Genomic DNA, 24596 nt, shown 5'->3' with positions numbered 1-24596 from the left:
CCCACTAATGCTCACCAAAAAAGGCTTTAGAACATATAACTGCACAGCTGAACGGCAAATAATACTTTCTTTTTGCCACTAATACTGTCACGGCCTAAGGTGTACGCTGTGACACTGTTGCCACACTTGCAGTTGCCTGCAGCGACGTATTGCTGTGAGAGCATGTGGTGGCAGTGTCTCGGCCTTCTGTGTGATTGCTGTGACATGGTTGCCACGCATGCTGTTGCCGGTGGTTATGTGGTTTAGTATGCTTGTGTGTGCACTTCCCCTTTAAGTTGTAGCCTCCCTCTGTCTGGTACTGTAAGGGTTCACTTGGCTTATATCTTCTGTGGTTTCCTGGCTGGAGTCAGTGGTACTTCAGCTGTCGTTGGTGCTGGAGCTCTGCTCTAGTCCAGGGTGTTCCATCTGTCCAGTGAGGGCCACCCTTGTGGTCATAGATGTTCAATGTTATCCCGGTGTCTCCTTCCCTTCCTGTCCTTATTTGTATGGAGTGGGTTATGTTCAGTGTGTTTGTATGTCTTGTTTGGTGTTACATGTCTGGTGGTGTTTGGTGTCCAGCTTGCTTACTAGACATTCCCCTGTCTCATGTTTATTGCAGCTATGGGTGTCCTGTGTTCCTGTGTGGTTTCTGGTGTGTGCTGTGTCTTTTAATGTTGGTGTGGACAGCAGCACTAGTGCACGGGTTCCAGTCAGTGTGTCTGTGGCAGGTAAGTGTATTATTGGTTTCACTTATCTGCCATCTTCTTAAGCTGTATGTGTTCCCCTCTCCTTGCAGCCTGGCCTCAGATAGGGACTCCTGTTCCTCCATCACTGGGATGGACAGGTTGTCTCTTCCCTGCTCCTTGGTGAGGGATTATCAGGGCGACTTAGGGTCTCTAGGAATCCTGAGTATGAGTCGTCCTACCATCGGGGGCCACTCATACGGTGAGGAGTCAGGGAGAGGATTAGGGACACTGTAGGAGGTGACCTGCTCCCTTATTACTCCTTTTGGCCAGGCTGATCCCCTTTTACCCTTTGACACCGCACGGTGGGGGGTTTTCCCCACTCCCCGCCGTGACAAATACACGCCAAAAAGGGCTTTAATTTTCTTTCTTCACCACACAATGGCAAATAATACATTTTTTTGCTACTAATACATGCCAAAAAAGCTTTCGAACATATAACTGCACCTCTGAACGGCCAAAAAGCTTTAGAACATATAACTGCACCGGTGAACGGCAAATAATACTTTTTTTGGGCCACTAATGCAAACCAAAAAGGGCTGAAATTTTCTCATTTCACCACAAAACAGCAAATAATACTTTTGCCACTAATACACAACAAAAAAGGCTTTGGAATATATAACTGCACTGCACAAGGGCTAATAAGACTTAGAGATATGTCCTAGTAATACACCTTGTTAATGGCTGTATCACACAGCACTTGCACCCCAATAAAAACAACGGTTTGCTGGAATTACAGAGTTTTCATCTATTGCAAACCTGAAAGCAGCAGTATTGTGGCAATTTGGATTCGCAGTCAGTGCAGCAAGGTGTAATAGAATTGTTCTTATTACCCATGCTTTAAACTTTCCTATTGAAGCCTGCTTCAATACTGTGGAATAATTCCTCCCTATCCTTTCCCTACACTTCTAATGCTCTTTCCCTGAACTTCTATTCAGCAAAATAAAAGTTTTCAAGTCTTTCTTAGCACTTTCCCTAGCACCTGCTGACGTCTCTCCCTGCACTAAGTACACTGGAAAATGGCTGAATCGAAGATGGCTGAGGCTATTTATAGGGCTGTGACATCACAGGGCTGGCTGGCTGCTGATTGGCTGCATGCATGGCATTATGGGTGATCCCTCGTTTCCAGAGTTCCTTGCTCCATGTCCTAACATGTCCAGCAGCCATTTTAGGAATTCGTTACCACAAAGCGTGAGGAAATTTGGATTTGGTGTGAATAGAATTTTTCCAGAAATTCTGATCGAATTCCACTTCGTCAACTTCGATTCGCTCATCTCTAGCGATAACCTAAAAGTCTATACAAAAAGAGGGAAGCTGGCCATATACACTCACCTAAAGAATTATTAGGAACACCATATTAATACGGTGTTGGACCCCCTTTTGCCTTCAGAACTGCCTTAATTCTACATGGCATTGATTCAACAAGGTGCTGATAGCATTCTTTAGAAATGTTGGCCCATATTGATAGGATAGCATCTTGCATTTGATGGAGATTTGAGGGATGCACATCCAGGGCACGAAGCTCCCGTTCCACCACATCCCAAAGATGCTCTATTGGGTTGAGATCTGGTGACTGTGGGGGCCATTTTAGTACAATGAACTCATTGTCATGTTCAAGAAACCAATTTGAAATGATTCGAGCTTTGTGACATGGTGCATTATCCTGCTGGAAGTAGCCATCAGAGGATGGGTACATGGTGGTCATGAAGGGATGGACATGGTCAGAAACAATGCTCAGGTAGCCCGTGGCATTTAAACGATGGCCAATTGGCACTAAGGGGCCTAAAGTGTGCCCAGAAAACATCCCGCACACCATTACACCACCACCACCAGCCTGCACAGTGGTAACAAGGCATGATGGATACATGTTCTCATTCTGTTTACGCCAAATTCGGACTCTACCATTTGAATGTCTCAACAGAAATCGAGACTCATCAGACCAGGCAACATTTTTCCAGTCTTCAACAGTCCAATTTTGGTGAGCTTGTGCAAATTGTAGCCTCTTTTTCCTATTTGTAGTGGAGATGAGTGGTACCCGGTGGGGTCTTCTGCTCTTGTAGCCCACCTTTCTTTCCCATTCTGACATTCAGTTTGGAGTTCAGGAGATTGTCTTGACCAGGACCACAACCCTACATGCATTGAAGCAACTGCCATGTGATTGGTTGACTAGATAATCGCATTAATGAGAAATAGAACAGGTGTTCCTAATAATTCTTTAGGTGAGTGTACATTACAGTTGTTTAATGAGCACATTACCCAAATGTAGAATACATGTTAGGATTAGCATGTGGGTGACTAAATCTGATATTAGTGCTGATGTCTGGATTAAGAAGGACCAGATTAGTGCAACCTACTGATGCTAGTACACATAAATAGCCAGGGTAAATTCACATACGGCAGATCTGTTGCGGAATTTTCTGTGATTGAATGGATTTCTGCAAGCCCCATTGAGATAAATGGGACAGTCGCAAAAATTCCTGCAACAAAGCCCTTTAAAGGGATGTATGGGGCATTCCATATGGGCTGCCTGCAAGCTTGATTAGGTGCACATTTTAGGAGAGCTACTTGTAGCTATAAACATGACGGGCACAGTAAATACCGGTGTACATCAGTTATTAGAGATAACTAAGAGGTGCAAAGAAGAAGCTATAGCTTAAACTTCCAAATAGAAAGGAATACAAAAAGAAGAAAAGAATACAAATATTGGATGACGGATAGTTGCACAACCCTTAGTTTTGCAGTTGAGTCTTGTACTATATGGACTGTATAAATAATGTTAATTTGCATTTTCCCTCCTTTTATCATCTGTCTAGAACTAAGGCAAAAGCAAGAGATTATGATGAGAAACCAGATGATGTCTGTCAATCCTCAGGTTGTGGTGCCAGTCCAGCAAAGGATGCCATTTATTCCAACCCAGTTTGACTCGCGACTGTTAGACAGGTGCCAACAATGACTTGCTTACTGTGCTCCATATACTGAATTTCTCTCCCAAGCTGCATTCATGGGGGAGAAATACCAAGTGTTAGGTTCTGTCGTTGATCATCAGAACCTATGTTACTGTCTTAACAGTAAAAATGATATATAGACCAAATGACTGTTCTATTTTAATCTGTTAGTTCCCATTATTGTAAACTTGATTGTATGGTAAGAGCCCATTTACAAGGGCCAATAGGAAAGGCAATAATCAGAAACAAACTGTCCCCAATAATTGTGCAGAGGGGAGAGCTGAATTCACATGTAGCAATGATCTCCTCTGCAAGGGGACAAATGATCACCACTATGATCTTTCATGCCCATAGCGATTAATTGCTTGTGCTGCCACCAAACAATGATTTTATGTGCCACAGAAATGACTGATCACCTAACAAATCAGCAGATTGCTCTTTTTTCAGGTGATCAGCGGCACATTAACATGAGGCAATTATTGGGAACGAGTTTTCGCATGAATGTTCATTTCTCATATTGACCCAATAATGAAGCAAAATGTACAATTTTATTATTTTTAGAAGATATACACCACTCAAAATTTAGAATATAATTACTGCCTAGCCCCATCCATTACTCAACATACCAGGACATGACTCATATATTCTGATTATAGAAAAACAAATGTTATTTATTTTTGTTAGAGGGGAACTATTACCATCAAATGATCTGATGATTCCCAATGACACAAGACAAGTGCATTTGTCGGCACACTTTGGATCATCAATTCCTGGTCATTCAAGTGTCATGCCCAACAGAGCTTTCTCTACTCCAGGTAATGCTATAATCACATATATAGCGATCGATCTGATACAGATTCTTCTCCTGTAATATATATTTACTGAAATGTCACTCTCTAATGCAATCATCAGAACCACTTGAATCGGATGTGTATAAACAGCTCCTCTGCTTTGTTGATAGGTTACAGCAACTTTTTACACACTGAGCCTTTGGATTTTATGGCCAGGAGACAGGAGCTACTACAGAAACAAGCTTTGAACAGGTATTTAAAAGTTTCAGCTAATGATACAAACTAAGTATAGAAGAAAAAATATATTTACAAAGGGTCTATTGTTAAACCTTTTTTGTGGCATAAATCAGTAGCTCATGTAAATAGATAAAACATTGTTATATCTTATCAGGAAAAAATTTCAATTTCCTCACTTTTAGGCAGCCTTTATATATCTATCTAACCTGTTGGTTCAATCAGATGTACATTTAGGGCACTGGCGCTATAACTCTTAGTGCAAACTGTCAAAAAATGACATGAGCAGCAAGGGTCATATGTATCTTATAGCATGCAATTAGGGTTGTCTTAATATATTGGTCGGTCCAGCGGCAAAATTTCATGAGTGGGCCTTCCCTTAGTGCCCTCACACTGTAGTTATGCACCCTTAGTGCTAATTCACAGTAGTTATGTCCCATCACATTAGTCATACCCCCATAGTGTCCCCTCACAGTAGTTATGACCACTTAGTGATTCCTAACTACAGTAGTTATGACCCCTACAGTAGTTATACTACGTTAGTGCCCCCTCACAGTATTTAAGCCACCTTACTGCCCCTTCATAGTATTTATTCCACCTTAGTGCCCCCTCACAATAGTTATGCCACCTTATTTCCCCCTCACATTAGTTAAACCCCCTCACAGTAGTTATGTCACCTTAGTGCCCCTTCACAATAGTTATGCCACCTTAATGCCCCCTCACAATAGTTATGCTACCTTAATGCCCCCCATATGGTTATGTTAACAGGAAAATGTAAAGGTTATGGCTCCCATAATGCAGTGATGGAAAAAAAAATTGTGTTGACTTTAGGTCCTAAATAGCTGTGTCCTAAATGGGTTTTCCACCACTGGACCACTGATCTAATGGTTCTTCTCTATTCTGTTACAACTGGGATACATTTGTCCATCCAGTTCGGCCTGTTATCCTGCAAGTTGATCCAGAGGAAAAAAAAAAAACTGTGATGTATAGTAAAAGCCAATTTCCCTCACTTTAGGGTGAAAAAATTCCTTCCCGACTCCAATCAGGCAATCAGAATAACTCCCTGGATCAGCGACCCCTCTCTAGTAGCTATAGCCTGTAATATTATTACACTCCAGAAATACATCCAGGCCCCTTGAACTCTTTTAGTGAATACAAAGATAACATAAAATCTTCTTACTCTAAATATTAATATTCCACATAGTGCATGCAGTGCAAAGCTAATTATTTATTGTATGCTCAGAATATTTGCAAAGATATACAGCTGTCATACTGTTTTCTTACAGGAAGAATTAGGTTTAACCATAGCATAAAAAATACATTTAAAGGCTATGAATCCCTTCAGAAGCAATTTTTTTAATCAGTACATTTTACTCATTTTGGGCTAAAGATAATTTTTTTCAATTGGTCCTTAGTAAAAAAAAAATTACAGTTTTTCTCCATTTCCCTCTGCTTTATAAGTGAGTCCATCAGGGTGCTGCTCTGATGGCTCAATGTATAACCCTTATCTCTGATGTCCTGACGGCTCAAAAACACTCATTATAGCTAAATTCTTATCAAACTGATAAGAATATAGTTTCAATTAAAGGGGTTATCTCACTTCAGCAAATGGCATTCATCATGTAGAGAAAGTTATTACAAGGCACTTACTAATTTCCCGTAGTCCTGGCCACCAGATAGGCCATTGCTGTTTCCTAGGTTGTAGAAGCACGACCACCGCTTCTGGATTGCAGGGTGGTTGTAACCCCTGACTACGAGCAGTGTATTATGTGATGGAAAAAATGGATCAAACCAGCAAAGGAAGCAATATGGACAATCAGAATACATTAGTAAGTGCCTTGTATTAACTTTCTCTACATGATAAATGCCATTTACTGTCTATGAGTGGTCAAGACCAATTGAAAAAAAATATTTCCAGCCCAAAATGAGTAAACTACAATGATAAAAGCCTTTAAGCAAAAATAGTTCTTTCATATGTCAACTTTATAATAAGTAACTTGGGGTTACATGGGGTTGTCTTGTCCCAACAGCCTCTGTCCATATGCCTTATTACGTTATGTGGGTGTCATAGATAAAGGTCCACTGCTTGGAAGCCACCTTTATGGACTGCCACAGTCAAGCATCACCTCCTGCTCTGGCAGACCTGATCTATCCATGTATTTATTACAGTACACGGACAACCATCAATATGAATGTGTGTAACATTACATCTACCTGTAATGGTTGTTGAATAGGACAGGTTGGTTGTAATTTCTCCAGCAGTATCTAACAATATATTCCCTTTATTGATAGTTTACTTCTTTCAGTTTACTTTAAAAAGCTCATTTTTACTTTGTTGTACAGGATGGATATGGACATTAATGCAATGTATCACCAAAGGGAAATAGAAAAGTCTCATAGAAAAGGTTTTGTTGATATGGACACACCATTTCTCTACCATGGGATGCCATCCAACCCAGTAGCCTTCAGAGGTCGGCAGATGTGTCCAGAAGGCCAGCTTCCCTCCGATTTGTTTGTCCATCGCAATGCTCTGGACATCCTTCACGGCAGCTCAATTTTAAAGACCAGTCCATATACTCCCATAAACAGCTTGCAAAGAGAGAGAGCACGGAGACCAGGCAGAAGAACTGGCAATCCAAAAATGGCAGAGAGCAACATGAGTGTGCCCAAGAGCATAGCAGAAAATAAACCCCAGTCTTCACCTTCTGCTACTGAAGAGGAGAAAGAGGAGAAAAAAGAAGAGGATGCAGAGGCCTTAACAAGATGCGACCAAGAAAAATCAAATAGAGATTCTGCAACAGAAAAGACTGTGATGGAAACCCAAGACAACCAGGAGAAGACAAGTAATCCTGTTGATTCCATGTCCAACAGAAGTAGGACTGGGGCTGACAAGGAACTTACCAATCCAGGGCCAACATTTGATGACAGATACCTTTACCAGTCTCCAGTTCACCTTTCAACAAGTCCATTCAGCTTTCCAGTAGCAGTGAATCCTTCTCTGCTTGCAGGTGTGAATTACACCTTCTTGTTCAATAACGTATCCAATGTATTCATACATTAGTAATGTAGATAAAAACAATATGAGACACCTCACTTAGGCACTGCATGTTTTTATAGTACAGCTAAATTGACATGCAGTGATGGAGCACATGATTGTCGGAAGGGAAGAATTGGAGGAGGTGAAGAGCATCATTTACATGCCGCTGTCACCTCCACAGTATGACGACGAGCGATGGCTACTGCTATCACTTGTCCTCATACAGATGTATTCTTTCTGGGCAGCAGAGTGCTGTTTAGACATTACGATCTGCTGTCCAGAAACAATGATTTAGGTGTCCATGTGAACGACTGTTTCACCTGATGAATGAGCGTTTCACTTGCTCATTGGGTGATGTGGGGCAGTTTTAGAGGGGCAGATTACACAGACAGATGCATAGTGAATGCGAGAGGAACAATTCAGTTGTATTCATTATCGGCAGCACATCTAGGGATTTGCTGCCGATAATGGGTATCGTTCATCTTGATGAAAGATGCCCATCACCCAATGAACAAGCGTTTATAAACAGAAGAGGCAAGCCATGTGAGGCTGTGGTAAGAAAAACTTTGTCAGGCCACCTGCACACACTGCGGAATATGTGCGGAAAAACCGCAGTGTGTTACAGTATCAGCAAAGTGTATGATATTACACTTTGCAGATTTTTTCTGCGTGGATATTGACTTGCATTGCGGATTTCAAAATCTGCAGCATGTAAATTATGTTTGTTGCAGATTTCACCCTTTTCAATGGAAGGGTGAGATCTGCAGCAAAACCGCATAAAATTAGCAGCAAATCAGCACATAACTCCGCATGGAAATTCGTGCAAATCTTCCGCACCCGTATGCAGACGGCCTTGGTCTCACACTGGCAAGTTCCATTTCTTGACAGATGCATTTTCACAATTGAAGTTAAGTGGATCCAATTCACGTAAACAGTGGCTGCACACAATGCAGATTAGATGCAGATTTTGTGCGGCTGCTGCTAGTGAACGTGTGCCCCCGGACTGCCGCTCCGTCCTTATTGACTATAATAGGGGTGGGGGCATAGTTCCAGTGGAGGCACAGCAGCGCACGGCGAGAGGCTGCTGGAATAAAACTACGACATGTCAGACATTTATTCCGGCAGCCTCTCACCGTGCGCTGCCGTGCCTCGCCGGGAACTCCGCCCCGCCACCCTCATTATAGTCAATTGGGACAGAGCGGCAGTCCGGGGGCACACGTTCACTAGCGGCAGGACGGATACGACAGGCTGTTCACCCGACGGAACAGCCTGCCGGAGATCCGTGCCGCTAGTGTGAAAGTAGCCTTAGGTGCAGAAATTGATCTGATGTGCGGATTTTACAATCCTCAGCATGCCAATTGTTAGTGCCAAAAACCACACAAAAACGCGATGAATAGTATTGATTTATGTGCGTTTTTTGTTGCAGTTTTGGTGCAGATTTTCTGCACATAAATCCGCACTGTGTGCAGGCACCCTCATGAGCTCTTTTTTTTTTTAAACCCTATTTTGCTTTTACTTTGGTGTCCGCCTTCAAAGCGGAATGGAGACGGAACGGAGGCAATCTGATGCATTCTGAGCGGATCATTTTCCATTCAGAATGCATTAGGGCATAACTGATCCGTTTTGGACTACTTGTGAGAGCCCTGAACGGATCTCACAAACGGAAAGCCAAAACGCCAGTGTGAAAGTAGCCTAACCATGCATACAAAAATATCTTGACTATATTCCTGAGTAATGACACTTTTTCTTAATATGCAAATGATGCCTTTGGTGCAAGGAGGGCATGATCGTTGCACTTGTTGCACACAAGCTCCACTCCTTTCTGTGATCGGCTCTCCCACGCTGTTTTGCCACTGCTTAGCCCTATCAATCAAAGCAGCCAGGAAGGGTCTGACCACAGAAAGGAGTGGAGCTTGTGTGCAACGATCATGCCCTCCTTGCAACAAAGGCGTAATTGGCATATTAAGAAAAAGTATCATAACCCGGGAACGGAGCCTTTGGATTAACAAAAGAAAAACAGCATTTTCATCAGGTGAACCACAGCTATGTGTCTATGTGAGCAGTTGCATAGAGAGTTCGCTGGGGACAAATTAACTGCGTTCAGTGAAACGCGCACCATTTTGCAAGTAAGATCAGTCAGTTTGGTCTGCGATTGAGTTCAGTTGTTTTTTTTTTCTGTGCGGGTGCAGTGTGTTTTGATGTTATTCACGCGCGTAAAAAAAAAAACTGAAGGTTTGCAAACAACATCTCCTAGCAACCTCAGTGAAAAACGTATTGCATCCGCACCTGCTTTCGGATTACACATCCATAGGGCCAGGGCAGCAGTGAAAAATGCAAAATATAGAACATGCTGCAATTCTCATGCAACGCAGAACTGATGCGCGAAAAGAAAAAAGCTCATGTACATAGACCCATTGAAATGAATGGGTCAGGATTCAGTGCGGGTGCTATGCGTTCACTTCCTGCGGAAAACTTGCTCTTGTGAAGGAGGCCTAAGGCTGGTTTCACAAGAGCGTACGCATTGGACTCGCAGCGTGTGTCTGCGGAAGCCCCCGTACTGACCTACAGTATGTAGCACTGACAGGGTCCAATAGCATTATATTGATTTAGGATCCTATGTAACCCTTAGGCCCCTTGCAGATGAGCGGATTAGGTCCAGATGCGTTGCGTATGCGTTCAGTGAAAAATGAGTGATTTTGCAAGCAAGTTCATTCAGTTTTGTATGTGATCGCGTTCAGTTGTTCAGTTTTTATCGCGCTGGTGCAATGCGATTTAATGCGTTTTGCACGAGGGTGATAAAAAACTGAAGGTGTACAAACAACATCTCTTAGCAACCATCCATGAAAAATGCATCGCACCCGCACTTGCTTGCATTCACTTCTATGGGGCCAACTTTGCGTGAAAAACGCAGAATATGGCTGCATGCACACGAACGTATTTTGTTTCCGCGTCCGTTCCTTTTTTTTTTTTTTTTGCGGATAGAATGTGAACCCATTCATTTCTATGGAGCTGTTGAAAATGCGGATAGTCAACCGTTTGTTTTCCACATCCGTTGTCCGTGGTTCCATTCCACAAAAAAAAGTAAAGCACGTCCTATTCTTGTCCACAATAAACGGTTTGCGGACCAATTTAAGTTAATAGGTCCGCAAATGCGGATAACAAACGGAAGCCATCCGTATGTCATCTGCATCCGCATTTTTTGCGGATGGTTGCTATGAAACCCCTGTCTAAGGCCTGTGAACTTGTACACAAAGTTTAAACTGGTTTTGGCCAGTGCTCTTGGAAAAATGCCCCGTTGGGATGTTGAAAAGCTTATTACGCGTGTCCAGAAATGCCCAGAGCTCTGGGACACCAGCACCAAGAAATAAAAAAGATGGGAGAAAGCGGCACGACGACTGAAGCCTGGAGAATGGGACAGAGCAGACAGCAGAGGTCGTGCAGATTTAGGTTAGTGCAAGCTATGTGGTTTTGTGTCCTTGCCCTTGTGTCCCCCCCCCCCCCCCCCACCTGTGTTCTCCATAATTTATTTTGCAAGTAGTCACATGAGGTAATATTCGTGTCCCTTTTGTGGACACGCTTCTGGTTTGGCCTGGGCATGTTTGTCATTCATTATGTGTTTTCAAATGTGTGAAGACAAACATGTTTTAATGCATGTCCTGACCTTTGCTCCAGCACACAGTAGTGATGTCTACACAGCGTGTGCCCTTTACAGTACACATGTGGGCTTGTTAATATCGATATGGCGACATCTGTCCCCTTTCCAAACATATTATATTGTTAAAGGCCTAGTCACAATATTCACCTCCTACATCCATTTCTTACACATTAGTATCCAGTGCTCAACATCAGTACAACGATGTACTGTCCGACATTGCCCGGGTGTGTTTTTTCATAGGCATTTGATGTTCATGTACGTTTTCAAACGCTGCTGTGAGCCAGACCTGGGCCGACATGTTGGAAAGGACATTGTTTTGCTGCTGTGGAGTTTGGCCTGGTGAGGTGACAGCGTAAGCGGCCACCATAGTAATCCCTGCTAAACAAAGTAGAAATGCATTAGCTGTGTATACAGAGCTAACTCAGACTGGAACACGCCTGGGCCGTGTAGTTACAGCGGGCGGCCCATGGACATCTGGGACTGATATGTAGGCTGCGGCCTGTTAGTGAGCTATGCCCTACTGTACTGTTTATTATCCCTTTTTTTTTCAAGCTATTTTAGTTTAGGATCATCATTTGATGTTACTTCGAATGTGTATTTTTTTTTTTAGACAGACCTTATGTAATTATTGTTCGAAATGTTTTATGCTTCCACAGTCAAAAAACCTAAAAAGTTGCAGAGACCAGTTCCGTCGGGAAATAACAGAGAAGGAGCGCAGTGGTGAAGGTGGATCCCGCAAAAGGCCGTACATGTATACCGAACAGTTACGGTTCCTTAAACCAGTTATCAACAAAAAGAGAAAATCCGGCTCTTGAACAACAGGAGACACTTTATTTAGCGGTAAACCTTCCAATCCTCATAGGCAAGGGTATAGTTAACGCTTTTCGGACCTTCGTGTATCAGTCCATAATCATGACATGATGTCATGATTAAGGACTGATACACGAAGGTCCGAAACGCGTTGACTATACCCTTGCCTATGAGGATTGGAAGTTTTACCGCTAAATAAAGTGTCTCCTGTTGTTCAAGAGCCGGATTTTCTCTTTTTGTTGATTTGCTGTTACGGCCGTGTCCAGGCTGGTACTGTGCTCACCACAGGTGCAGGAGGTGAGAGCTGCTCAATCTTCTCATTTATGCCTTAAACCAGTTATGGATTTGAGGCTGTAAGTTTTGTTCATAAATCATAAAGCATGTTTGTAACTGTATGTCATTGCCCGCTATTTGTATATTGTAAGACCTTTCATCCAGATTTGGTCTGAAATATATGATGGCTGTGGCCTACCCATCTGATTATATTTTTTTAACAGAGGATGCACAGTTTGGTTTTGTGCTGACTTCTAGTTGATGCTTGGCAGTTCTTTTTTATGTTGGCTTCCAACCCGCCTGAGCCAAAATCTCCAAAATCACTGTTTAGCAAAGTATGCCAAGCAATGTTTTTTGCCCTATCCCTTTATATATACAGACTGACCGAATTTCCACACTTGGTTAGCTCAGGAATGTGTTGACATTTTTTAAACTCGGACAGCTCTAAAGAACCATGAACCTACATTGGTCTTAGGCTATTTGAACAATATTCAAAGCAACAGTCTGTCAATTGTTTGATTATGTAATTTGCCAACAAATGTTTAGGGCAAACATTTGTAACCCTTGTTGGTTCTGTGCCGGCTGACCTTATATTTAGGACATGCAGCACTATTTTGCTAAGAATTGCATTATATTCAGAATGTTAGTTGTGGCTAATGTCCTATATATTTTTTATCTGATTTGCCCTACAGTACTGTGGACAGCCTGGATGATCCGGAGGCGGAGGAATCTCAGTTTTCCGATCTTGGTGGTGCTGAAACTCCAGCTGTCTTCTCGTCAGCATCCACTCCAACCCAGACCCCGGCTGAAGATCCACAACCCCAGCCGAGGGAAATGTCAAGGCCTGCAGTGGGGTGCACTGCACCAGCCCAACGACCACAGATGAGGCGAAGGAGGGGAGGCACTCAGCCTTCTTCGGGGCTATCTACTCGGGAAATAATAGATTCACAATTTATTGACTACCTAGCCCGGAAGAGGGATGACGTTCAGGAGGAAATAATGATGAGGGGAATGGCACCATTGCTGCGGCGTGTAACTCCAGAGAGGCAAAGTAGTTACATGTCATCTACAGCAAGTGTCCTAGAGATGTATGCCTCCCCATACCAAGGGGACATACATTCCCTAATAGACACAGTGGGGCACCAGGTGATCTTGGCCCCAAATCAAATACCCACCACCTATCCACCTTGCCAGCCACCAGTCCGAGGTCCTTCGGTCCAGCCACAACGATTTGCCATGAGCCAAACCACAAACCCCCTTTTTCCCAAGGCAATTGTCCAGCCCATTACACATCAGGGGCCCCGGATCAGGGGAATGTTCAGCATGAACCCTCTTATGGGGCAACCAGTTTTACCAGGGATTTGTTAAATTTGTCAAAAAGTGTTTTTTTATTTTTTTATTTATGTATCCTGTAACGTTACTGACATGGTTTGTCTTTATTTGTTTGATTTGAGGTTTATAGGATAAGTAAAAAACATAGTTCAAAATCGCTTGCCTTATGGTTTTGCTTGTAAACAAAATTATGTCATCATTTCTACACATTTTAACATAAAAGATAGACACACACACAGTTTATCAAGTACTATTAGTTTAATAATTGGCATACTTAAGAAAAATATTCCTTATTCAATGAGGTATTAGGTTTTTTGGCCAAGATTGCAAATATATTTACTGATGTATTCCAAAGTACACTTTGAACTGCATCTGTAGTCATTTTCATCAGATTTTATTTATTGTTTAATGGCCAAAAAAAACTCAGCCCACAAGCCCACGTCAAGGGTCCTTATTATCTTGTGAGTCCCTACACTCAACTACAACATAAATTCAAAAAGCTATCTAGAAAAAATAAATAAAACTACCAAGCCCAGAAGATATCAAACCCAGCCACGAATAGCGTCCAACTGCCATGGCACGGCCCCCTCTGGGATGCTGAAAAAGTCTGCATACATTTCTCGAACTGCAATGCCTGCAGTACCAGATCATCTATGCAGGGTCAGATCCAAACCCACACCTGATGATGTTGGAAATTGGTTCTGGTCAACAGCAGAGGAAGGATTGTGCATCCTGGTGAAGTTGTGTAGAACAACACAAGCTTGAATCACCAGGGTAGCATTCTCCGGATCCATCTGTATAGATGACCTAAACACCCTCCACTTGCTGCAGAGTATGCCAAAAGCACACTCAACATACCGACGGGCACGAGTCAACCGGTAGTTGAAAATACTCCTCCTGATATCCAAACCGCTACTGGGGAAGGGCTGCATAACATGGGGAGTCAATGCAAACCCTTCATCAGCCACGATGACAAATGGAGCCGGCGGACCTGCATATCCAGGCAGTCTTCTGGTAGTTACTATCAGCCAAAGCCAAAAGCACTACCGAAAAATATTGTTTATAATTGAAGAATCAGGTGCCAGAGTGAGGCGACTTCTTAACACGAATTTGCTTGCCATCCAGTGCCCCGATGCAGTTAGGAAACTGCGCACATTCATTGAAGCCCTTAGAGATCCGAACCCAATCCTCGGCCTTGGGCTGTGGCATCACCGCCTCTCGAAGTCTGTGCCAGATGACATGACAAGTGTGATGCACAATCCGAGAAATCGTTGAGGTTCCCAAAAGAAACTCAAAATGCAGGGATGCAAATAAGTTCCCAGTTGCCAAAAATCTGTGGGGGGAAAAAACATTTACTCCTTCCCGACCAGCGCCATAATGGTACGGCGCAGCGGGACGTGACTTGCCGCCCAGCGCCGTACTATTACGGCGGGCTGATCGGGAGGGTGCAGGAGCTGCGCCCGCCCGATCAGCGGCAGGAGTGACTGACAGCTGGACCCCTGATGTATACGCCGACATCGGTGAAAACACTGATGCCAGCGCATTAACCTTTGATGTTTATGCGCACTGACCGTGGCACATGCGATGTATGGGGAGGGAGGGAGCAGCCATCGGGTCCTCGCGCTGCTATGACAAGGACCCGATGGCAGGGAAGGCAGCCCAATGCCTTACTTAGGCATCAAGGCTACCTTCCCTCTTAGCCTGTGACATTCAGCCCCCTGGATCTCATAGGCATGCAGGCTGTAAGTTAATTACACTAGTAATACACTTCCAGCCAATGCATCACAATACAGAAGTATTGTGATGCATTCAAAAGGGGATCAGACCCCCAAAAGTTCACCCCCCCCCCCCAGAGTGGGACAAAATAATAAAGTGGAAAAAATAAAAATCAAGTTTCAAAAAAATGCAAAGTTTCAAGTAAAATAAAACGCATCTTTTTCCCATAAAAAAGTAAAAAAATATATATATTTTTAAAAAAGGGGAAAAGAGAAAAGTAGACATATCACATGACCTAACCCCTCAGATGAACACCGTCCAAAAAAAACTCAATTCACTAAAAGTGCAACACCAAGCGATCAAAAAGGCATATGCCCCCCCCCCCAAATAGTACCAATCTAACTGTCACCTCATCTCACAAAAAATGAGCCCCTATCTAAGGCAATTGCCCTAAAAGTAAAAAAAAATATGTCTCTCAGACTATGGAGACACTAAAACATGTTTTTTTTTTGTTTCAAAAATGCTTTTATTGTGTTTAATGTAAAAAAAATTAAAATATATGGTATTGCCGCATCCGTAACAATCTGACCTATAAAAATACCACATGACCTAACCCCTTGGGTGAATATTGTAAAAAAGATCAAATGAAAACTGTCAAAAAAGCTATTTTTTGTCACCTTACATCACAAAAAGTGTAATAGCAAGCAATCAAAAGGTCATATGCATCCCAAAATAGTGCCAATCAAACCATCATCTCATCCTGCAAAAATGATACCCTACCTAAGAAAATCGCCCAAAAACTGAAAAACTATAGCTCTCAGACTATGGAGACACTAAAACATGATTATTTTTTTGTTTTAAAAATGATAAAATTGTGTAAAACTTACATAAATAAAAAAAAGTATACATATTAGGTATTGCCACGTCCGTAACGACCTGCTCTATAAAAATATCACATGACCTAACCCTATGAAAGCCATTTTTTGGTCACCTTACATCACAAAAAGTGTAATACCAAGCTATCAAAAAGTCATACGCCCCCCAAATTAGTACTAATCAAACCGCCATCTCATCCCGCAAACAATGAGACCCTACTCAAGACAATCGCCCAAAAAATAAAAAACAACTATGGCTCTCTGAATATTGAGACATTTAAACATAATATTTTTTTATTCACAAATGCTGTTATTGTGTAAAACATAAATAAATAAATAAATAAAAGTATACATATTAGGTATCGCCACATCCGTAAGAACCTGCTGTATAAAAATATCACATGAACTAACTAACTCCTCAGGTGAACACCGTAAAAGAATAAAAATAAAAGTGTCAAAAAAGTCATTTTTTTTCACCTTACATCACAAAAGGTGTAATACCAAGCGTTCAAAATGTCATACGCACCCTAAAATAGTACCAATCAAACTGTCATCTCATACCGAAAAAAAATGTGCCCCTACATAAGACAAATCGCCCAAAAAATAAAAATAAATGATGGCTTTCAGAATATGGAGACACTAAAAATTATTTTTTTTTAAAATGCTTTATTATGTAAAACTGAAACAAACAACAACAAAAAAGTCATATTTGGTATTGTCGCGTCCGTAACAACCTGCTCTATAAAAATAGCACATGATCTAACCTGTCAGATGAACATTGTAAATAACAAAAATAAAAACGGTGCCAAAACAGCTATTTTTTGTTACCTTGCCTCACAAAAAGTGTTATATAGAGCAACTAAAAATCATATGTACCCTAAAATAGTACCAACAAAACTGCCAACCTATCACATAGTTTTCAAAGTGGGGTCTTTTTTTGGAGTTTCTACTCTAGGGGTGCATCAGGGGGTCTTCAAATGTGACATGGCAGCTTAAAATTATCCCAGTGAAACCTGCTTTCTAAAAACCATATGGCGTTCCTTTCCTTGTGTGCAATGCCGTGTGCCTGTAAAGAAGTTTACGACCACATATGGGGTGTTTCTGTAAACTAAAGAATCAGGGCCATAAATATTGAGTTTCTGTTTGGCTGTTAACCCCTGCTTTGTTAGCGGAAAAAAATGGATTAAAATGGAAAATCTGCCAAAAAAGTTAAATTCTGAAATTTCATCTCCATTTTCCATTAATTCTTGTGGAACACCTAAAGGGTTAACAAAGTTTGTAAAATCTGTTTTGAATACCTTAACCACTTCAGCCCCGCTAGCTGAAACCCCCTTCATGACCAGAGCACTTTTTACACTTCGGCACTACACTCCTTTCACCGTTTATCGCTCGGTCATGCAACTTACCACCCAAATGAATTTTACCTCCTTTTCTTCTCACTAATAGAGCTTTCATTTGGTGGTATTTAATTGCTGCTGACATTTTTACTTTTTTTGTTATTAATCGAAATGTAACGATTTTTTGGCAAAAAATTTTTTCACTTTCAGCTGTAAAATTTAGCAAAAAAAACGACATCCATATATAAATTTTTCGCAAAATTTATAGTTCTACATGTCTTTGATAAAAAAAAAATGTTTGGGCAAAAAAAAATAATGGTTTGGGTAAAAGTTATAGCGTTTACAAACTATGGTACAAAAATGTGAATTTCCGCTTTTTGAAGCAGCTCTGACTTTCTGAGCACCTGTCATGTTTCCTGAGGTTCTACAATGCCCAAACAGTAGAAAAACCCCACAAATGACCCCATTTCGGAAAGTAGACACCCTAAGGTATTCGCTGATGGGCATAGTGAGTTCATAGAACTTTTTATTTTTTGTCACAAGTTAGCGGAAAATGATGATGATTGTTTATTTTTATTTTTTTCTTACAAAGTCTCATATTCCACTAACTTGCGACAAAAAATAAAAAATTCTAGGAACTCGCCATGCCCCTCACAGAATACCTTGGGGTGTCTTCTTTCCAAAATGGGGTCAGTTGTGGGGTAGTTATACTGCCCTGGCAATTTAGGGGCCCAAATGTGTGAGAAGAACTTTGCAATCAAAATGTGTAAAAAATGACCGGTGAAATCCGAAAGGTGCACTTTGGAATATGTGCCCCTTTGCCCACCTTGGCAGCAAAAAAGTGTCACACATGTGGTATCGCCGTACTCAGGAGAAGTTGGGGAATGTGTTTTGGGGTGTCATTTTACATATACCCATGCTGGGTGAGAGAAATATCTTGGCAAAAGACAACTTTTCCAATTTTTTTTATACAAAGTTGGCATTTGACCAAGATATTTTTCTCACCCAGCATGGGTATATGTAAAATGACACCCCAAAACACATTCCCCAACTTCTCCTGAGTACGGCGATACCAGATGTGTCACACTTTTTTTCTGCCAAGGTGGGCAAAGGGGCACATATTCCAAAGTGCACCTTTCGGATTTCACCGGTCATTTTTTACACATTTTGATTGCAAGGTACTTCTCACACATTTGGGCCCCTAAATTGCCAGGGCAGTATAACTACGCCACAAGTGACCCCATTTTGGAAAGAAGACACCCCAAGGTATTCCGTGAGGGACACGGCGAGTTCCTAAAATTTTTTTTTTTTTGTCGCAAGTTAGTGGAATATGAGACTTTGTAAGGAAAAAAGAAAAAAAAAGAAAAATCATCATTTTCCGCTAACTTGTGACAAAAAATAAAAAATTCTAGGAACTCGCCGTGCCCCTCACGGAATACCTTGGGGTGTCTTCTTTCCAAAATGGGGTCACTTGTGGCGTAGTTATACTGCCCTGGCAATTTAGGGGCCCAAATGTGTGAGAAGTACCTTGCAATCAAAATCTGTAAAAAATGGCCTGTGAAATCCGAAAGGTGCTCTTTGGAATATGTGCCCCTTTGCCCACCCTGGCTGCAAAAAAGTGTCACACATCTGGTATCGCCGTACTCGGGAGAAGTTGGGGAATGTGTTTTGGGGTGTCATTTTACATATACCCATGCTGGGTGAGAGAAATATCTTGGCAAAAGATAACTTTTCCCATTTTTTTATACAAAGTTGGCATTTGACCAAGATATTTTTCTCACCCAGCATGGGTATATGTAAAGTGACACCCCAAAACACATTTCCCAACTTCTCCTGAGTACGGCGATACCAGATGTGTGACACTTTTTTGCAGCCTAGATGCGCAAAGGTGCCCAAATTCCTTTTAGGAGGGCATTTTTAGACATTTGGATCCCAGACTTCTTCTCACACTTTCGGGCCCCTAAAAAGCCAGGGCAGTATAAATACCCCACATGTGACCCCACTTTGGAAAGAAGACACCCCAAGGTATTCAATGAGGGGCCTGGCGAGTTCATAGAAATTATTTTTTTTTTGCATAAGTTAGCGGATATTGATTTTTTTTGTTTTTTTCTCACAAAGTCTCACTTTCCGCTAACTTAGGACAAAAATTTCAATCTTTCATTGACTCAATATGCCCCTCACGGAATACCTTGGGGTGTCTTCTTTCCGAAATGGGGTCACATGTGGGGTTTTTATACTGCCCTGGCTTTTTAGGGGCCCTAAAGCGTGAGAAGAAGTCTGGAATATAAATGTCTAAAAATGTTTACGCATTTGGATTCCGTGAGGGGTATGGCGAGTTCATGTGAGATTTTATTTTTTGACACAAGTTAGTGGAATATGAGACTTTGTAAGAAAAAACAAAAACAAACAAAAAAATTCCGCTAACTTGGGCCAAAAAAAAGTCTGAATGGAGCCTTACAGGGGGGGGGGTGATCAATGACAGGGGGGGGGTGATCAATGACAGGGGGGTAATCACCCATATAGACACCCGGATCACCCCCCTGTCACTGATCACCCCCCCCTGTAAGGCTCCATTCAGACGTCCGTATGATTTTTACGGATCCATGGATCGGATCCGCAAAACACATGCGGACGTCTGAATGGAGCCTTACAGGGGGGTTATCAATGACAGGCGGGTGATCACCCATATAGACTCCCTGATCACCCCCCTGTCACTGATCACCCCCCCTGTAAGGCTCCATTCAGACGTCCGTATGATTTTTACGGATCCATGGATCGGATCCGCAAAACACATGCGGACGTCTGAATGGAGCCTTACAGGGGGGTGATCAATGACAGGCGGGTGATCAATGACAGGGGGTGATCAGGGAGTGTATATGGGTGATCACCCGCCTGTCATTGATCACCCCCCTGTAAGGCTCCATTCAGACGTCCGCATGATTTTTACGGATCCATGGATACCAAAACACATGCGGACGTCTGAATGGAGCCTTACAGGGGGGTGATCAATGACAGGCGGGTGATCAATGACAGGGGGTGATCAGGGAGTGTATATGGGTGATCACCCGCCTGTCATTGATCACCCCCCTGTAAGGCTCCATTCAGACGTCCGCATGTGTTTTGCGGATCCGATCCATGTATCCATGGATCCGTAAAAATCATGCGGACGTCTGAATGGAGCCTTACAGGGGGGTGATCAATGACAGGGGGTGATCAGGGAGTGTATATGGGTGATCACCCGCCTGTCATTGATCACCCCCCTGTAAGGCTCCATTCAGACGTCCGCATGTGTTTTGCGGATCCGATCCATGTATCCATGGATCCGTAAAAATCATGCGGACGTCTGAATGGAGCCTTACAGGGGGGTGATCAATGACAGGGGGTGATCAGGGAGTGTATATGGGTGATCACCCGCCTGTCATTGATCACCCCCCCTGTAAGGCTCCATTCAGACGTCCGCATGTGTTTTGCGGATCCGATCCATGTATCCGTGGATCCGTAAAAATCATACGGACGTCTGAACGGAGTCTGACAGGGGGGTGATCAATGACAGGGGGGTGATCAGGGAGTTTATATGGGGTGATCATGGGTGATCAGGGGTTTATAAGGGGTTAATAAGTGACGGGGGGGGTGTAGTGTAGTGTGGTGTTTGGTGCGACTGTACTGAGCTACCTGAGTCCTCTGGTGGTCGATCCTAACAAAAGGGACCACCAGAGGACCAGGTAGCAGGTATATTAGACTCTGTTATCAAAACAGCATCTAATATACCTGTTAGGGGTTAAAAAATTCGGATCTCCAGCCTGCCAGCGAGCGATCGCCGCTGGCAGGCTGGAGATCCACTCGCTTACCTTCCGTTCCTGTGAGCGCGCGCGTCTGTGTGCGCGCGTTCACAGGAAATCCCGGCCCTCGCGAGATGACGCGTATATGCGTCGTTGAGCGCAGGGCTGCCGCCTCCGGACCGCACATCTGCGTTAGGCGGTCCGGAGGCGGTTAAAGGGGTATAGTTTCTAAAATGGGGTCATTTTTGGGTGGTTTCTATTATGTAAGCCTCACAAAGTGACTTCAGACCTGACTGGTCCTTAAAAAGTGGGTTTTGGAAATTTTCAGAAAAATTTCAAGATTTGCTTTTAAACTTCTAAGCCTTCTAACGTCCTCAAAAAATAAAATGGCATTCACAGAATGATCCAAACATGAAGTAGACATATGGGGAATGTGAAGTAGTAACTATTTTTGTAGTTATTACTATTATAAAAGTATAGAAATTTAAACTTGGAAATTTGCAAATTTTTCCAAATTGTTGGTAAATTTGGTATTTAAAAAAAAATTTAAATGAAATAATTTGACTCAATTTTACCACTGTCATGAAGTACAATATGTGACGAGAAAACAGTCTCAGAATGGCCTGGATAAGTAAGTGTTTTAAAGTTATTACCACATAAAGTGACACATGTCAGATGGCCTGGGCAGGAAGGTGAAAACTGGCCCTGGGGTTGAAAGGGTTAATAATAAGGATTTATGGCATTAGGAAAATGCTTACTTAAAATTGTTGGTAGTAGACAAAAAAAGAAAACATTCGATGTCCCTTTTTAGTACCTAATTTCATACCAAAAACATTTACAACAAAGCGAAACACTACAACAAAAATGGCGTGTGGGCCCTACTCTGATAAACTCTTTTATATTTACCATTTTCATGGTAAATATACAGTATGGGCAACACATGATGTTGTGAACACTCTCAGCATGATGTTGGCGTGCCCAGACAAAAAAAACAAGCTTCACATAGAACACTACCTTTAATCTTTGCATGTCATTTGGCTATTAAAATTACAAACTATTTAAATTAACAATAGCACAAATAAATAAGGGACAAAGACTGGTAAGTTCAGTTTACATTAGCACATGTGTAACATCAGGCGCTTAAAGAGCCATGTTACTAATGACATAAGCCCTCTACATTACTGTTAGCAATAAAAGAACATATTGCTTACCCCAGCGTGACTCATTATTGTGTCCTGGAAGCTGAGGACAGTACGTAGACACAACAGCAGGCAATCAAAGGTAGACACTGACATCCGACAGAACGGCCAGAACTTTTCAGGATACTGACGAAGATCAGTGTACAGGGTATGGAAGTGGCCTTTCGTGTATCGTTGGGAAATAATGGGATGGACCCAAAGTCTTCTCTTTCTCCTCGGTTCCTCGTCCAGCAGAAGTGACTGCTGTCTGCTTCGCCAAGTAAAAAGCCAGTACAGTATGGCCTCATCCTCAGAGTCATCGCCATGGTAAAACCAAGACTCAAAGCGCATAAATCCTATGAAACCAAAGTGTGAAAAACAAAAAAAAGGAACACAGATCCGCGATTTGCGGACCGCAGAAGACATACGTTCGTGTGCATGTAGGCAATAGAACATGCTGAGATTTTCATGCAATGCATAAGTGATTCGTGAAAAACAACGCTCATGTACACAGACCCATTGAAATGAATGGGTCCGGATTCAGTGCGGGCGCAATGCGTTCGCATCACGCATTGCACCTGTGCGGAATACTCGCTCGTGTGAAAGGGGCCTTAGATTTCTGGAATGTATTGGGCTTGTTCACACGACCGTGCCGTGTTTTGCGGTCTACAAAATGCGGATGCTGCCCATGTGCCTTCTGCAATTTGCGGAATGAAACGGACGGCCCTTTATAGAAATGCCTATTCTTGTCCACAAAACTGACTGATAATTTTTGAAGGGCCATGGAACGGCGCAGTGTTAAAGTGAATAGGTCCGCACCCGAGCCGCAAAAAAATGCGGCTAGGATGCGAAACCAAACCACGGTCGTGTGAATGAGCCCTAACACTGACATATAATTCTATGCGACCCCTTCAGTGCTACAGAGGTCAGTACGGGAGCTTCTGCCGACGCACGCTGCGAGTTCAATGTTTTGAACTCGCTCATGTGAAACAAGCCTAAAGGCGCAATGGCATCTAAAAAACTGTGGTGTGCAACTTTTTTATGGCAGAAAACTGCCATGGAGGAGTAGAGAATTTGTTATTGCTTTTCAGGTAATAATTTCTTATTTTGTATATGAAAATTATAGTATTGTAAATTGAGAAAGATTAGCTCATTTCATTATACTTTTTAATAAATATATATATTTTTTTCCTTGTGTTTGAAAAAAGGCGGACATGGCCTGTTCCTGAATAGAGAAGAGATGCCCACTCTTCAGGATATTCGTAAATGGTCTTCTCAGGATGTCTATAACTTTGTGTCCAGCCTGCCAGGATGTTCTGCTTATGCACAGGTGAGGTGGTTGTGGTATCTGCTGCCTTCTCACAAGAGATGAGCTAATGTGCTGGCTGAAACAGTACAGACATGGCAGCCTATGAATTCATAAGTAACTCATTGCTGGGGTAGAACATTTACTAGCAAAACAAACTAAGATAAAATAAATAAATGATTTCACATTTATTTGCCACCTAAAAAATATGCACCTGTTCACATTCCCATGCTGGAGCCCCTTACATGTGCCGCAGGTACAGCAGACCTGTGGACAGATGAGTGTATGTTTTTCCTTTTAATTGGGCACAGGTTCCGAGGTTTCTGTTTGTCGGCTCCTAGGCTGGACAACCTCTTTATAGGGAACTTTAAAGTCTTAATATGCTCTAATAACAATAAATGCTGATCAGGAATGTATTGACTGGATCATGATATGTGATCAGGTTTGTAGAAAGGAATTGCATTGGGACCTCCTGAATTTTCCCAGCATGTGCTCACCTATAGTGCAGCTTGTTTCAGTACAATAACAGTCCATATGTCAAGAATCAAGAATGAGATGAATGGAAGGAGAGGGCTTAGGTAGGGTTTATCGATGTATGGTGTGGAT

At 42.4% G+C, this 24596-nt stretch overlaps 1 protein-coding gene across 1 annotated transcript in view; it reads left to right on the top strand.

The window, feature by feature from the left end:
• SAMD7 (sterile alpha motif domain containing 7) overlaps nt 1-24596 on the top strand; it is a 52236-nt gene that overhangs the window by 7746 nt on the left and 19894 nt on the right. The window contains exons 2-6 of the mRNA XM_044291064.1: nt 3536-3662; nt 4352-4482; nt 4629-4710; nt 7036-7700; nt 23893-24014. Of these exons, the coding sequence (XP_044146999.1) occupies nt 3536-3662; nt 4352-4482; nt 4629-4710; nt 7036-7700; nt 23893-24014 (1127 nt within the window). The remainder of the gene's footprint in view (nt 1-3535; nt 3663-4351; nt 4483-4628; nt 4711-7035; nt 7701-23892; nt 24015-24596) is intronic.

This window comes from Bufo gargarizans, chromosome 4, assembly GCF_014858855.1.
Source record: "Bufo gargarizans isolate SCDJY-AF-19 chromosome 4, ASM1485885v1, whole genome shotgun sequence".
NCBI lineage: Eukaryota > Metazoa > Chordata > Amphibia > Anura > Bufonidae > Bufo > Bufo gargarizans.
This window is presented reverse-complemented; position numbering and strand designations above follow the sequence as displayed.